General features: G+C 46.2%; 2 protein-coding genes across 2 annotated transcripts in view; one reads left to right on the top strand and one right to left on the bottom strand.

The window, feature by feature from the left end:
- Positions 1–6,606: 6,606 nt before the first annotated feature.
- Positions 6,607–9,011, top strand: fem1b (fem-1 homolog b). The gene is made up of 2 exons (XM_071905485.2): positions 6,607–6,972; positions 7,094–9,011. Exons 1-2 carry the CDS (start codon positions 6,725–6,727, stop codon positions 8,727–8,729), a joined length of 1,884 nt encoding a protein of 627 aa, XP_071761586.1. The 5' UTR covers positions 6,607–6,724; the 3' UTR covers positions 8,730–9,011.
- Positions 9,012–14,583: 5,572 nt separating this feature from the next.
- LOC144538551 (integrin alpha-11-like) overlaps positions 14,584–15,940 on the bottom strand; it is a 32,293-nt gene continuing 30,936 nt past the window's right edge. Inside the window, exons 21-22 of the mRNA XM_078283016.1 lie at positions 14,967–15,080; positions 14,584–14,664 (exon numbers count right to left, since the gene is read on the bottom strand). Of these exons, the coding sequence (XP_078139142.1) occupies positions 14,584–14,664; positions 14,967–15,080 (195 nt within the window). The remainder of the gene's footprint in view (positions 14,665–14,966; positions 15,081–15,940) is intronic.

The following is a 15,940-nucleotide window of genomic DNA, read 5'->3' as shown; positions in this document are numbered from 1 at the left end:
AGCAAGCTTGCGGTCAAGGCTGTCAGAAGGTAAGTTGGGATAGGGCTGAGGGAACATAGACACGCTCCCACCAAAAGGCATCACCTTGTAGGAGTAGAGACCGGATGGAGTAATGAACGTGGCAATCTCACGCGCTCTTTTGGACAACGGGACTTGCCAATATCCCTTGAGTAGATTGAATGTACTCACAAATTTCACAGATCCAACCTGATCAATACAATCATCCATCCGCGGAAGTGGAAATGCATCTGGTTTCGTGACGTTGTTAACCTTGCAAAAATCAGAGCAGAACCTAGGAGTGTTATCAGATTTAGGGACAAGGAGACACAGCGACGCCCAACTGGATGATGACGGCTCAGCGATGTTGTGCTCAAGCATGTACTTGACTTCTGTATCCAAATACTTGCGTTTATCTGTGAAGACACGATAAAAACACTGTTTAATTGGTTTTACATCCCCCTCAATATCATGTTCTATCAGATGCGTTTGTGAAGCTGCATCACAAAACAAACTTGGAAAGCTCTGTATTAGAAAAGCCAATTCCACACGTTTTGCCTCTGGCAAATGGCCTAACAGACTATCCAAATCATTTAGAGCCTCAGTGTTCCAACCATACAACAAGGGAGCGTGTCTATGCTCCCTCAGCCCTATCCCAACTTACCTTCTGACAGCCTTGACCGCAAGCTTGCTCTAACCTTAACCTCAGTGACCTCATGCCTCAACCCAACCACCTCATCTGCCCTGGAACCCCTAACCTCAATCATACGAGCTCCTTGCCTAAACACATAGGGCTGAGGGAACATAGGGCTGAGGGAACATAGGGCTGAGGGAACATAGGGCTGAGGGAACATAGGGATGACCCCCTTTTGGCCTACGGAACGCCCCTGGACAACATGGTTGTCTAGTGACAGTTGGGACAGTCATGTTTTGCGCATTCAATCACTGTTTGAATGCTTGGCTGAGGCGCATCTGACAGTTAACCTTGCTAAATGTGACTTTGCTCAGGCAACGGTGACATACCTTGGTCAGGTTGTCCGTTGCAGACAAAAGTGCTGGCTGTGGAACAGCATCCTCCACCCACAACAAAAAAGAACTAATGCGGTTCTTGGGGTTTGGTAGGCTACTACTGCCGTTTCTGTAAGAATTTTATATCTTCTGTTGTGGCACCACTCACTGATTTGTTGAAGGATAATGTGTGGTCTCCTGTTTGTCAACAGGCTTTCCAGAACGTCAAAGCTCTCTTGTGCACTGCTCCAGTGTTGGCTGCTCCCTGCATTTCTAGAGAGAAATCATCCCATCTCATCCTTGCGCTATATAGGGATTGAGAGAGTTCTTCTCCCTCAAAGAGGTGGTAACTTAGATAACTTGTTATTTAAACGGAAAGCATGTTGGATACAACGTTTGAAAACTCTTACGCCTTTGGGTCTTAATGTAGATTTCGAGATTAAGTGTTGCCTGTAAATTCCATTACCTATATCCTGGTTCTTTCCATCTCGGTTTGGATGTCTAAAGTAAGGGCTTGGTCAGGGCCTCTATTTATATAATCCTTCAAAATACTGTCTGTACCTTCAAAACACTGTCTGGACCTTCACAATACTGTCTGTACCTTCAAAACACTGTCTGTACCTTCACAATACTGTCTGTACCTTAAAAACACTGTCTGGACCTTCAAAATACTGTCTGTATCTTCACAATACTGTCTGGACCTTCAAAACACTGTCTGGACCTTCAAAATACTGTCTGTACCTTCACAATACTGTCTGTACCTTCAAAACTCTGTCTGTACCTTCAAAACACTGTCTGGACCTTCAAAATACTGTCTGTACCTTCACAATACTGTCTGTACCTTCAAAACTCTGTCTGTACCTTCACAATACTGTCTGGACCTTCAAAACACCGTCTGTACCTTCAGAATACTGTCTGTACCTTCAAAACTCTGTCTGTACCTTCACAATACTGTCTGGACCTTCAAAACACCGTCTGTACCTTCAGAATACTGTCTGTACCTTTACAATACTGTCTGTACCTTCACAATACTGTCTGTACCTTCACAATACTGTCTGTACCTTCACAATACTGTCTGTACCTTCAAAACTCTGTCTGTACCTTCACAATACTGTCTGGACCTTCAAAACACCGTCTGTACCTTCAGAATACTGTCTGTACCTTCACAATACTGTCTGTACCTTCAAAACACCGTCTGTACCTTCAGAATACTGTCTGTACCTTTACAATACTGTCTGTACCTTCACAATACTGTCTGTACCTTCAAAACACCATATGTACCTTCAGAATACTGTCTGTACCTTCAAAACACAGTCTGTACCTTCACAATACTGTCTGTACCTTCACAATACTGTCTGTACCTTCACAATACTGTCTGTACCTTCAAAACACCATATGTACCTTCAGAATACTGTCTGTACCTTCAAAACACAGTCTGTACCTTCACAATACTGTCTGTACCTTCACAATACTGTCTGTACCTTCACAATACTGTCTGTACCTTCAAAACACAGTCTGTACCTTCACAATACTGTCTGTACCTTCACAATACTGTCTGTACCTTCACAATACTGTCTGTACCTTCAAAACACCGTCTGTACCTTCAGAATACTGTCTGTACCTTCACAATACTGTCTATACCTTCCAAACACCGCCTGTACCTTCAGAATACTGTCTGTACCTTCAAAACACAGTCTGTACCTTCACAATACTGTCTGTACCTTCACAATACTGTCTGTACCTTCAAAACACAGTCTGTACCTTCACAATACTGTCTGTACCTTCACAATACTGTCTGTACCTTCAAAACACAGTCTGTACCTTCACAATACTGTCTGTACCTTCACAATACTGTCTGTACCTTCACAATACTGTCTGTACCTTCACAATACTATCTGTACCTTCAAAACACCGTCTGTACCTTCAGAATACTGTCTGTACCTTCACAATACTGTCTATACCTTCCAAACACCGCCTGTACCTTCAGAATACTGTCTGTACCTTCAAAACACTGTCTGTACCTTCAGAATACTGTCTGTACCTTCAAAACACTGTCTGTACTTTCAGAATACTGTCTGTACCTTCAGCATACTGTCTGTACTTACAGAATACCGTCCGTACTTTAAGAATACTGTCTGTACCTTCCAAACACCGCCTGTACCTTCAGAATACTGTCTGTACCTTCAGAATACCGTCTGTACTTTCAGAATACTGTCTGTACCTTCAGAATACTGTCTGTACCTTCAGAATACCGTCTGTACTTTCAGAATACTGTCTGTACCTTCAGAATACTGTCTGTACCTTCACAATATGGTCCGTATCTTCAGAATACTGTCTGTACCATTAAAGCACTGTCTATAGTACTGATAATATCACAATGGCCAATAGATAGACAATAAAATTCTGTTGTTGTCTTCTCTGAAATGTCTTCATCATAAACACTAACACTGTCTTCACTAAAATACTGTCTATACTTCTAAAATACTGTCTATACTTCTAAAATACTGTCTATACTTCTAAAATCTCTCTAAAATACTATCTATACTTCTAAAAAACTGTCTATACTTTAGACTAGACTTCTATACTGGAGTTTTCTGGAGTTTTCTGGAGTTTTCCTTCCTGCTCTTCGCGGCGCTCCGGCTTCCAAACGCAGCGAATCGTTCAGTCAGAGTGAAACTGTGATCCAGCAGCTGCAGCAGATAAACCTTTAATCTGTTGAAACCCTCTCCCATTTTTATTAGACTGACATAATCTGGGTTCAGCAATCATGAATCAGGATCATGATCCAGATGATAAAAGGTTCACACAAAGACTATGAATGTGTTTTATAACTATAAAACACATTTAAAATGATGGAGGCAAACTAGAGAAGAAAAGAGAGTAAACATTCTGATGACAGCAGAGTGATCAGTAGAGTCTGTATGGTGAGATAAGATCCTGATTATTATTTATTTCTAGAGGATTTGCAGTTGTTCGTGGAGGGTCAATGGAGGAACACTGTTGTCTGTTAGTTACTGTAATAAAGTGTAAATCTGTAGAAGCAGCTAGAAGCAGAGAGCAGCTGAGTCAGCTTGTTGTGGTGTGGCTGTAGATCCATTCAGTAATGTTCTCAGTAAAAGTGAATAGTGTGATAAGGTGGATTTGGTTACTGTGACACAGTAAACTGTCTTGTCTTTAGCCCTAGTCTCTACTCCAAAACACTCTGAGTTGTAGCTTGAGAAGAGTCAGCTCAGTTCAACCAGTCAGACACCCAGGCTGCGGTCGAATAGTCTTTTTTGCTTAGGAAGGTTCCTAACTGAGTGAAATGACCCGGAAGTACCTAAGTGGCAGCATGATAAGAGCTGTTTGAATTCTCTAAATGCTAAGGAAAGGTGCTTCAATGCTTCCTTACTTAGCTCCTTTAGCATAGGATACACTGGACCATCCTTTACGAAAGGAAAGGAGATAATGCCGTCCCAGCAACGGCATTATCACGGCAGCAACGACGCACCATTCGGCCGTTCACGAAAACAAACGATCATGACCGACAAGGGACGCAGATCATCAAGCAAGTTACCGTTGCTTATTAAGCATTTTCCATCTTATGCCATAACTTGCTAATATGCTTATATGTTTTGAACTTTCAACAATATGTTAAACCCATAGAGGCGAACTATGAACGTTACGCTGCTGTCGTAAAATGATCAAAGTGAAGTTAACGTTGTAGCGTAACCTATGCTCAGTTTGCATCAGTTATTTCTTCATTCTGAGCGTTGTTGTATTGCCAGCCTTTAGGAATATCATTAATTAATTTTACTTCAGTCACAGATGCTGAAACCCTTGCCTTAATAAAGGCCTGTATCAGCCATAACAACTTCAAAGCACAATCAAGTCAACATTTCAAGGTGTTTACTGAGTTGTGTGGTGGTTCTTAAGCTATTATATGCATAGGCTTATAATCAGATCATAATCAGCATATTAACCATAACACAGAAGTCTGTCTTTCAAGAAAAAGGGATATGAGACGTTTTTAGCCAGATGATGTTTTTAATTCAACATGTTTGAAACTTAAGAATGATGATATGTACAGTAGTAGATTTGTAGGCCTAACAAGTTATGCCTACCTTGCATGAATTTAACAATAATTTTCATACAATCATACTAATTGGGATTCATGTTGATAAATATGAGCGGACAGGAGGGTGAGCGTGAGCAACCATTCTCAATGTGACAACCATTTCGTTTCACTTTTGTGACTGGTACCCTATATTCCTTTTTTATTTCAATTCCAACCTTGGTGATGAAGAAATATTTTTCACTGGGTTGTCCACGTTTATATAGCCTGCATGAAACAACACGGTAAGAACGCACGGGGCGAAGTATCTAAGATGCTTTTAGTAGTCCATCTCCGGAACATTGTAGTTTCACACGGCAGACCCACGTCATTAACATCCGCCGTCACATAATTACGCAGCCTAGTGTAAGTGCAGTCGGATTCTCTTAGCACCGCGGTTGTCTTTTCCTAAGTCCTTATGAATTCTCCTTCACATCTTTCCTTGACCTCATGACGTTTTCCAACGAGGTCAAGGAAAAGTGGTTAGGAATAGGAGTTAGGACGTATTTGTTTGACTATTCGACCGCAGCCCCAGTGTTTCCTACAACCAGTCAGACAACCAGCAGCCAATCAGCAGCCAATCAGCAGCCAGTCAGCAGCCAGTCAGCAGCCAGTCAGCCCGGTTCAGTATTTTCCATTTGAAAACATCTGAAAACCTGAAAAACCTGAAAACCTGAAACTGTCTGTCTTCCTGTTTCCACTGTGATCCAAGTGACAGATCTCAGAACTGACTCTGTCTCCATGGTAACCTTTTTATTTTTATCCTTCAACAGCTGAACTTCTATCTTCTTTCTTTCTCCAACTCTAACCCTAACCCTGTATCATGTTTCACTTCATATCCCCAGAATGTAAAAGTATTATAAATAAAACGTTATACAATTTACAAGTAACCTCCCTAACAGGAAATAATATAATAATTCAGTAATACATTTTAGAATGATACCAAACTATATAATAATATCACAGACACAGTAAGTCCATATTCGCAGCTGAAATGTGTGTGTGTGTGTGTGTGTGTGTGTGTGGGGGGGGGGGGGGGGGGGGGGGGGGGGGCGGTTTCTTAAGGCGGAACAAATGTTTGGGGGTGAAATGATCCAGTCGGAGGCATTTTTAAGTTGAACAGCAACTTCCGGCAAGTCACTGGAAGCAGAGGTGAAAGTGCTTCTGTTTTATTTTGAAACCGGTTCCAGGATCCAGTTTCCAGGCAGAAACCCGTCAGAGGCTTTTAGGGAGAATTAAAGTGACGAGTTTCGCCGTGCTGAACCGGACTGACGCTGCAGTTTGATGTTAGCCGCTACTGTTAGCCGCTAGTGTTAGCAGCTGATGTTAGCCGCTACTGTTAGCCGCTAGTGTTAGCAGCTGCCGTTAGCTTGCTGCTAGCCGGCTGCTCAGCTGACTGAGACTGTAAACCACAAGCTGGACGGTTCAGAGTCGGAAAGTTCACCTGCTAAACTCCAGCAGCAGAGTCCGGACCGTTTCTTCTGTGAGTCGATAAGAGATAAGAGACTTTTCATGTGAGCGCGGGGCGGGTTTCGGTGTTTTAATGGGAGGCGGGTTGCTTTGTAGTTTACACTGCGGGCGTGACTCGGGCAGAAAGCGGAGGTCGTGGCTCCCTGTCGGGCTCAGATGGAGTCTCTGGCCGGCTACGTGTACAAGGCAGCGAGCGAGGGCCGCGTCCTGACGCTGGCCGCGCTGCTGCTGAACCACTCCGAGTCCGAGACCCGGTTCCTGCTGAGCTTCGTGACCCAGCTGGCCGGGCAGCGCTCCACCCCGCTGATCATCGCCGCCCGGAACGGACACGACAAGGTGGTGCGTCTGCTGCTGGACCACTACCGGGTGGACACCGAGCAGACCGGCACGGTCCGGTTCGACGGGTAAGACGCTTTACACTTTATTTATGTTGGCAGAGAAAAGTGAATCTGAGTGAAAGTGAATCTGAGTGAAAGTGAAAGTGAACGCTGAGTGTTTCCTGACTTCATGGTCTCTGTCCCGCAGCTACGTCATCGACGGCGCCACGGCGCTGTGGTGCGCGGCGGGAGCGGGACACTTTGAGGTGGTGCGCCTGCTGGTGAGTCACCGTGCCAACGTCAACCACACCACCATCACTAACTCCACCCCGCTACGCGCCGCCTGTTTCGACGGGCGGCTGGACATCGTTCGCTACCTGGTGGAGCACGAAGCCGACATCAGCATCACCAACAAGTACGACAACACCTGCCTGATGATCGCCGCCTACAAGGGCCACACGGATGTGGTGAGCTTCCTGTTGGAGCGAGGGGCGGACCCCAACGCCAAGGCGCACTGTGGGGCCACCGCCCTGCACTTTGCGGCGGAGGCGGGCCACCTGGACATTGTGAAGGAGCTGGTGCGCTGCCAGGCGGCCATGGTGGTTAACGGACACGGCATGACGCCGCTGAAGGTGGCGGCGGAGAGCTGTAAAGCCGACGTGGTGGAGCTGCTGCTGGCGCACGCCGACTGCGACCCGCGCAGCCGCATCGAGGCGCTGGAGCTGCTGGGCGCCTCGTTCGCAAACGACCGGGAGAACTACGACATCCTGAAGACGTACCACTACCTGCATACCGCCATGCTGGAGCGCTACCGCCGCCCGGACGACATCATCACCAAGGAGCTGCTGCCGCCCATCGAGGCGTACGGCGGCCGCAGCGAGTGCCGGACGCCGCGGGAGCTGGAGGCGATCCGGGCGGACCGGGACGCTCTGCACATGGAGGGGCTCATGGTCCGCGAGCGCATCCTGGGCTCGGACAACATAGACGTGTCGCACCCCATCATCTACCGCGGCGCCGTCTACGCTGACAACATGGAGTTCGAGCAGTGCATCAAGCTGTGGCTCCACGCGCTTCGCCTGCGGCAGAAAGGAAACCGCAACACGCACAAGGACCTGCTGCGCTTCGCCCAGGTCTTCTCCCAGATGGTGCACCTGAAGGAGCCGGTGTCGGCCGCGGCGGTGGAGCAGGTACTACGCTGCAGCGTGCTGGAGATCCAGCGCAGCATGGCTCGGGTGGAGGCGGCGCCCGAGGCCGAGCTGCCGCAGGCCACCGACAACTACGAGTCGAACGTCTTCACCTTCCTCTACCTGGCCTGCATCTCCACCAAGACGGTCTGCGGCGACGAGGAGCGCGCCCGCATCAACAAGCAGATCTACAACCTGATCCAGCTGGACCCGCGCTCCCGCGAAGGATCCTCGCTGCTGCACCTCGCCATCAGCTCCAACACGCCGGTCGACGACTTCCACACCAACGACGTCTGCAGCTTCCCCAACGCCCAGGTCACCAAGCTGCTGCTGGACTGCGGCGCGCAGGTCAACGCCGTCGACCACGAGGGCAACAGCCCGCTGCACGTCATCGTCCAGTACAACCGGCCGATCAGCGACTTCCTCACGCTGCACGCCATCATCATCAGCCTGGTGGAGGCCGGCGCGCACACCGACATGACCAACAAGCAGAAGAAGACGCCGCTGGACAAGAGCACCACCGGCGTGTCGGAGATCCTGCTGAAGACCCAGATGAAGATGAGCCTCAAGTGCCTGGCGGCGCGCGCCGTGCGGCAGCATCACATCACCTACCGAAACCAGATCCCCAAAACGCTGGAGGAGTTCGTGGAGTTTCACTGAAACAACGGAGAACTTTAGACTCGAAACGACAGACTCATCGTTCTTTTTAAAGAATTTCTTATAATTTTCTAACAAACAAACCAAACGGTGCTGAGGAAGACGTGGTTTTGAACATATTTGCTTTTTTATAAAAAGAGGGGTCCTTTTCTATTTTAAGTATTAATTGCTAAGTACCAGCAGCCACAGTTGGCAGTCTGTCTGCGTGTCTGCCTGTCTTCGTGTCTGTCTGCCTGTCTGTCTGTCTGCGTGTCTGCCTGTCTTCGTGTCTGTCTGTCTGCCTGTCTGTCTGCGTGTCTACCTGTCTGCGTGTCTGTCTGCCTGTCTGCGTGTCTGTCTGCGTGTCTGCCTGTCTGCGTGTCTGCCTGTCTGCGTGTCTGTCTGTCTGCGTGTCTGCCTGTCTTCGTGTCTGTCTGTCGCGTGTCTGTCTGCGTGTCTGTCTGTCTGTCTGCGTGTCTGCCTGCCTGTCTGTCTGTCTGCCTGTCTGTTGCTTTCTCCAGCTGTCTGCAGATCATCACTGCTAGCTGCAGCTCTCTGAAGATCCAAAGTCCTCAGTTAGAGCTAACAGAGACTGGAGACTCCGGTCGGTCAGAAACAGTGACATCATCAGTCAGAAACAGTGACATCACTCCGCTGGTTCTTGTTTTGCCTTATCTTCATGCCTGGACCGTCTTGTTCACCATATTACTGTGATGCTACAGGCGGTTTGAATGTGAGAGTGAAGAGAGAGAGACAGATCAGCATAAGCTAGAAGGAGAGAAAGGATCAGAAATTATATAGAGAGAGAGAGTGAGTGAATGGATGAGTGAGTGAATGAGTGAGCGAAGCCATCCACCTCGTCTGCTCTCCAGCCTCTTGTTCTTCCTGCAGATCCTTCAGAAGCAGTTCCTCTGGTCAGACCAGGATCTCACTGCTGGACAGAGTTTATAATTAGGATTTTTATTTCATAATAAATACTTTGAAGAGGGTTTATTTTAAAGGGTTTGCTTTATAATGATTTACATTAAAAATGATCTGTAGAACAAGGTGAGATTTATTTTATGAAAGCACCGATTGGCTGAGCAGGCGTCTGTTTCTCTGAACCGGCCGCACGTTTTCAGTCTCACGTTCGTTGGGAGCGTTTCCCCGGCTGTCTTCTCAGATTCAAATCCGCCAAATTTGACCAGAACACAGAAAGGTTTGAAGATATTGATCGATCGTCTTCAGTCGCTGAACTCTCTGCTTCAGGTTCGGTTTTCCTCCCCGGAGCAGAAGTGAGTCGGCGGGACGATGATGTCGACTTCGAGGCCGTAAACTCAAACTATGAATGTTTTCAGAGTGAAATATCACTTCAGTGACGTTCCCATTTTAAGTCTTTTTTTTAACAGCGAAGCTCTAAATGTGAAAAAACATCGGCTTCCTTCAGTTTTAAGTTCAGAGAAAATGAAAACAAATTTAAAGTGCTAATTTAAACATTTTTTAAATATTTTTTTCTTCAGTCTCCATCTTTGTCCCTCAGCCTCACTGTGGTGTTTCTGCACTGCATTTCCCATAGATCACCTGTCAGTCAAACAGTGTGGGCGGAGCTTGGAGTTTCTGTTGATGCAGTTTGAGTCTGTCTGTTCAGTCGTGCTGGCTGTCGCTGCTCATGCTAACTACCCAGTTCTTCTTCTTCTGTTGAAATGTAAGATGCAGCAGGAAAGAGACGCGGCTGTTAGACCAGACAGGAGGAGCTTCGTGAACTGGATCCAGGCTGGATCGTGTTGAGTAGAGCAGCAGAGGTGGAGAGGAACAGAATGGACTTTTATTTATTTTAACATGTTGCAGATCATTACTTTCAGACTGAGAGAATCTGAATTCAGAAGGTTTCTGTTCTGAGGAAACTGAGTAACTTTGATCTTGGAGGTTTTGATGTTTCATCTTCAGCTGAAGGATTTCAGAGGAAACCTTTCAGATCCACCGACAGCCTGCAGGACGGTTCGGTCCGCCTGCTGAGACGGACTGAACCGTCCAGACCGGTTCTGCTGTGGTTCTCTGAGGTTCTCATTAGAACCGAACACTGCACGTCATTTCACTAATTCACACCTTCAACCAGAACAAACTCGCCAGTGAAATGAGCTGCTGTGATTGGTTGGAATTAAAATGTTGATGAATTGTGATTGGACTCCAGTGTGCTGCGTTCAGGTGCCGTCAGATCTGTAGGAAAAACTATTTTTCTACTTGGAAATTTTTCATGAACTCCATTCAGAGTCGGATGGTTAAGTCAGAAAGGAGGAAATCTTGCTGCCTGAGTTCTGGCACAATGACGACCTTTAACCTTTAACCTTTAACCTTGAGCAGCATGATGGAAAACATGTTTAGTGTCGGTCAGCAGTAAGAAACGTCTCCTGTCCAGCTGCAGCTTTATCACAGTTCTATGACTAACGTTATTTTAAATGAAGTCCGTTAAATTAACTCGTTAAGCTGCAGGACGTCCGTGTTTGTTTATTTATCTTCTGGATTTGTTTTTTCGACAGAAGCACCTGAACGCAGCGCTGCTTAACACCCGGCTGTGAAGTCCCACGTGTCAGACTGTCCTACCGGCCTGTGAACACAGCGTTTGTCCTAATCAATGATTGTATCTGTCCAACGTCCATCAGAGCTTTGTGTTTTTCTAACATGATCGGGGGGGGGGGGGGTAAAGAGTGCCATTCAGCGTGTCAAACTGACAGACGAGTGATGATTTTATTTTTGACTCATCAGGTTTTTATTTAACGTGGCAGGAGAACCGGCTGAACGAACCCAAAGGACTGTTGGAACCTTAAAGAACTTTAAAGATGTCAGCTGATCCTCCTGCAGAATGAATGCTGTCAAATTAAAGCTCTCATGTCTATTCAGCTCTCCGGATGTTTATTTCTTCTCCAGCAATGGAAATGTCAAGTGTTTTCAGTCTGATGGTTTTGAATATGTTCTGTTTTAGGTTTAATGTTAATATTCAGTGTTTCTCTGATGTTTAAATCTGAGGAACAAACTCGACTTTTAATTCCTGACAGTGAAAGGTTTTCATCCATTAAACTCAGTAGATGAACTCAGATCTCTTCAGGCTGATGAGGTTCTCGGGTCCTGAACGGTTCATTCTGGAGACAGAAGGTTTTTAGGTTTTTTCACCCGACAGAATCGTCAATATTTATTGATTTACTGTTTAAAAAAACACAATCGCATTCCCCAGAACTGTTCTGTCAGTAAAGAGTTCAAGATACTGAAGATAAGTTCAGATGACATGTGAGGCTTCTCAAATACTGATTTAAAATACTTCTCTGATTTCAAATGTTTTTAAAATTGAGTCCAGTGCAGCAGAACCAGAACAACAGAAATTGAAGCGTTCTCAGATGTTCCTTCATGGTTCCTCCGAGGAGAGATCAGAACCAGTCGGTCGGTAAAAGCAGAGGATGTGATGTCAGTCTGGTCGAGTCTCACAGCAGAAGTCCAGCTCTGTTCCACCGACTGAACGGAGGAACGCAGAACTGAAAGATTCTACAGATGAGTTTGGGAACCAGCTTGTTAGAACGTGTTTATTCTGAGTCACATCACACCGGAGCGGATATGATGATATTTTTAAGTTTGAGTTTTCCTGACAAACATCTGGAGCCCGTCTGGTGATTCTCTGTTAATAAAATAACGAGCGGCTGAGATCAATAAGACCGAGACCGGGAGAACGGAGAACCTGGCATCAGGTTCCGTGCAGGATCCTGAGGTTTGAGTTGACTTCCTTTTATTTTCTTCTTGGAATGAATTACAGTGAAATACTGGAATCACTTGCTGTTTATTTCTCACACTGAAAGCACTCAGGCTTCACAAGTCGTTTCCTCGCATTATTTTATTACCGTGTGACTGTGATGTCATGTGTGATGTCATATGTGTGATGTCACCAGACGGGCTGCGGAGGGCTGAAGACACCAAACATTTAAACAAATGAAAAGCCTGAAGAGAGCAGACTGTCAGTTAAACACTGCAGAGGAGAAATACAGATTCATGAAGCAGAAGACAGAAACCTTTAACACACGATATGATTTAATACATTTTCAACCTTCATTCCAATATCAGTATTGACAGGAATATTGAACACATCAAACTCCTGTCAGTGTTTCTGTCAGTGAGTCAGAGCGGCTTCATGCTGCTGTGGAAACAAACTTTATATCAGAACATAATGCCACTATCCTCATAACGTTCCTACAGTTGGATATTTACAGAAAAAGTTCAAGTTTGTCTTTATACAACAAAAGTGCTTCAGCTATGAAATATGAATGAATATACAATATGTTAATAAGATGCATTTACATTTTCCATGACTACAAAAAACAAAGATATTTTTCTGTTCCAGGCTCGTTCCTCGTCTGGTAAATAAATCTCTTTCTTATTTACAGAATCCACAGTATTGATTACAGTCCAAACAGGATCTGATGGTTCATGATGGAACTGGTTTCCCAAAACCTCCGTGACACTGAGGTGGATGGAGGAGAGATGAAGTCAGTCTGAAGTCTGTCAGTTCACACCCTGCAGGTTCTGATCGGTGTATTTTCCTCTGTGGTTCGGTTGGTTTGGTCTGAACTGGCAGCGTCAGATCCATCATCCATCAATCAGCTTCCAGATCAGAGCTGATCGATTAGTTTTGGTTTTAAGGCATCAAACGGTTCCTCAGGCACCAAAAACATTCAAATTGTTCGATTCCTAAAATGAGAATTCAGATTTTTTTTCTTGAGAAAAATCAAGTAGGAAAATATGTTGTTTTGTCCAAATGGTTCAGAGTCTGGCAGCAGCGGAGCGGCCTGAAGGATGCTGGGAAACTGAACGCATCACTTCCTGTGTTCAGCTGACTGGAACAGAAGCTGAAAGATTCACAGCTGATCTGGAAGGAGACGAGCTGCTGATCCGGTCTGAACTGATCTGATCCGGTCTGAACTGATCTGATCCGGTCTGAACTGAACTGATCCGGTCTGAACTGATCTGATCCGGTCTGAACTGAACTGATCCGGTCTGAACTGATCTGATCCGGTCTGAACTGAACTGATCCGGTCTGAACTGATCTGGTCCGGTCTGAACTGATCTGATCCGGTCTGAACTGAACCGATCCGGTCTGAACTGATCTGATCCGGTCTGAACTGATCCGATCCGGTCTGAACTGATCCGGTCCGGTCTGAACTGATCCGATCCGGTCTGAACTGAACCGATCCGGTCTGAACTGATCCGATCCGGTTTGAACTGATCCGATCCGGTCTGAACTGATCTGATCCGGTCTGAACTGAACTGATCCGGTCTGAACTGATCTGATCCGGTCTGAACTGAACTGGTCTGAACTGATCCGATCTGATCATGGTCTGGTCTGGTCTGATCTGATCTGACCTGGAAACACAGAAATCGGCCTCCAGATGCCGATCGTCTCTACTGGTTGACTGATCTGCTAATTCATTGATTGGCTAGTAGACTGGGGGCGTGGCTAGCAGACTGGGGGCGTGGCTAGCAGACTGGGGGCGTGGCTGATTTGTTGACTGGAGAGTGGCTGATGGGTTGAGGGGGGCGTGGCCAGCTAACTGGTAGCCGGTTGACAGATTGGCTGGTTAATTGAAGGGGTGTGGTCAGTTCAGTGGGGGCGTGGCTAGTAGACTGGGGGCGTGGTTAGTAGACTGGGGGCGTGGCTGATTTGTTGACTGGAGAGTGGCTGATGGGTTGAGGGGGGCGTGGCCAGATTGGCTTGTTAATTGAGGAGGTGTGGTCAGTTCAGTGGGGGCGTGGCTAGTAGACTGGGGGTGTGGTTGGTTAGTTGCCTAGGGCATCAGCTGGGGGCGGGGCTTCAGGGTCCCTGAGTGACAGCTGCAGTCTCGGTGTCCCACACTGGCCGCCATTATAGCTCCTCTGCTGTCTTCCCATTGGCTACCGGCTGCTCCTCCTCTTCCTGTCTCCTCTGTCTGTTGAAGAAGCCGAGCTGAAAGGACAACAGACAGAACAACAGACTGTCAGTAGGCAGATTACAACTCTTAAATGAGTTTAAATGAGATAATGACTCTTCCTCTGACTGAATGACTGACAGCTCAACATCAAACTAATGATGGAACTTTTTAAAGGAGAAATTTTACAGACTGGAGACTGAATGATGATGAAAGGAAATGAATTGTGACTCTTCACCTCCAGGCAGCTTCAGCGGGGTGTGTGTGTGTGTGTGTGTCTGTGTGTCTGTGTGTGTGTGTGTGTCTGTGTGTCTGTGTGTGTGTGTGTGTGTGTGTGTACCTTCCACAGGCCCAGCACCAGTACTCCCAGCAGCAGCAGTCCTCCCACTGAGCTTCCCAGTATGATCCAGACTGGAACGCTGTGCTCCTCCTCCCTCCTCAGCTCCAGCAGGATCTGCAGGTTTACAGTTTGCACACAATTCACTAAATTCAATATCTATTCATATAACGTGTTCATATTATATTCATATAATGTTTATTCTGTTGTTTCTGACAGTTCTCATCATGATTCTCATCATGTGACTGAAACACGTCACTGACATGGAGGAGAGAGGGATGAGAGAGAGAAGTGGTTTACTCTCCTTTATATTTTCACTCTACATTCATCTGTGTGAGGTGAATTCATTTCTTCTTATTGTTCATATTAGTGGTTGTTTGTCTCATGATGATCACTGACTGGAGTTCATCGTTTACTCTCTTTTTTATTTAACACCAAATCACTGAAGACATAATGTACATACAGACATTACTACATGTTCTTTATTATTTCTTTACTTCCCAAAGGTTTTGAGTTCTAGGAGATAAATGAAGATGTCATCCTGTGATCCACAAGTGATCCACGTGTGATCCACATGTGATCCACAAGTGATCCACGTGTGATCCACATGTGATCCACAAGTGATCCACGTGTGATCCACATGTGATCCACAAGTGATCCACGTGTGATCCACAAGTGATCCACAAGTGATCCACATGTGATCCACATGTTCTGAAATGGTCGGAAGGAAATCTGATGTACAATTATGAACCATATTGATCCATATTGAAGCTGTATTTCTGCCCAGGTCTCATCTGGTTTTCAGGTAAACACCAGTGAACTGACTGTAATGAGCTTTTCTGTCAGCAGATGGCAGCAACAGTCTGACTCTGGTCCTACAGGTCAGACCTGAGACCTGGTAGGTCAGATCCTACAGGTCAGACCTGAGACCTGGTAGGTCAGATCCTACAGGTCAGATCCTGAGACCTGGTAGGACA

Source organism: Centroberyx gerrardi, chromosome 4, assembly GCF_048128805.1.
Source record: "Centroberyx gerrardi isolate f3 chromosome 4, fCenGer3.hap1.cur.20231027, whole genome shotgun sequence".
Taxonomy (NCBI): domain Eukaryota; kingdom Metazoa; phylum Chordata; class Actinopteri; order Beryciformes; family Berycidae; genus Centroberyx; species Centroberyx gerrardi.
The sequence above is the reverse complement of the archived record's forward strand: the minus strand, read 5'-3'. Positions and strand labels throughout refer to the sequence as shown.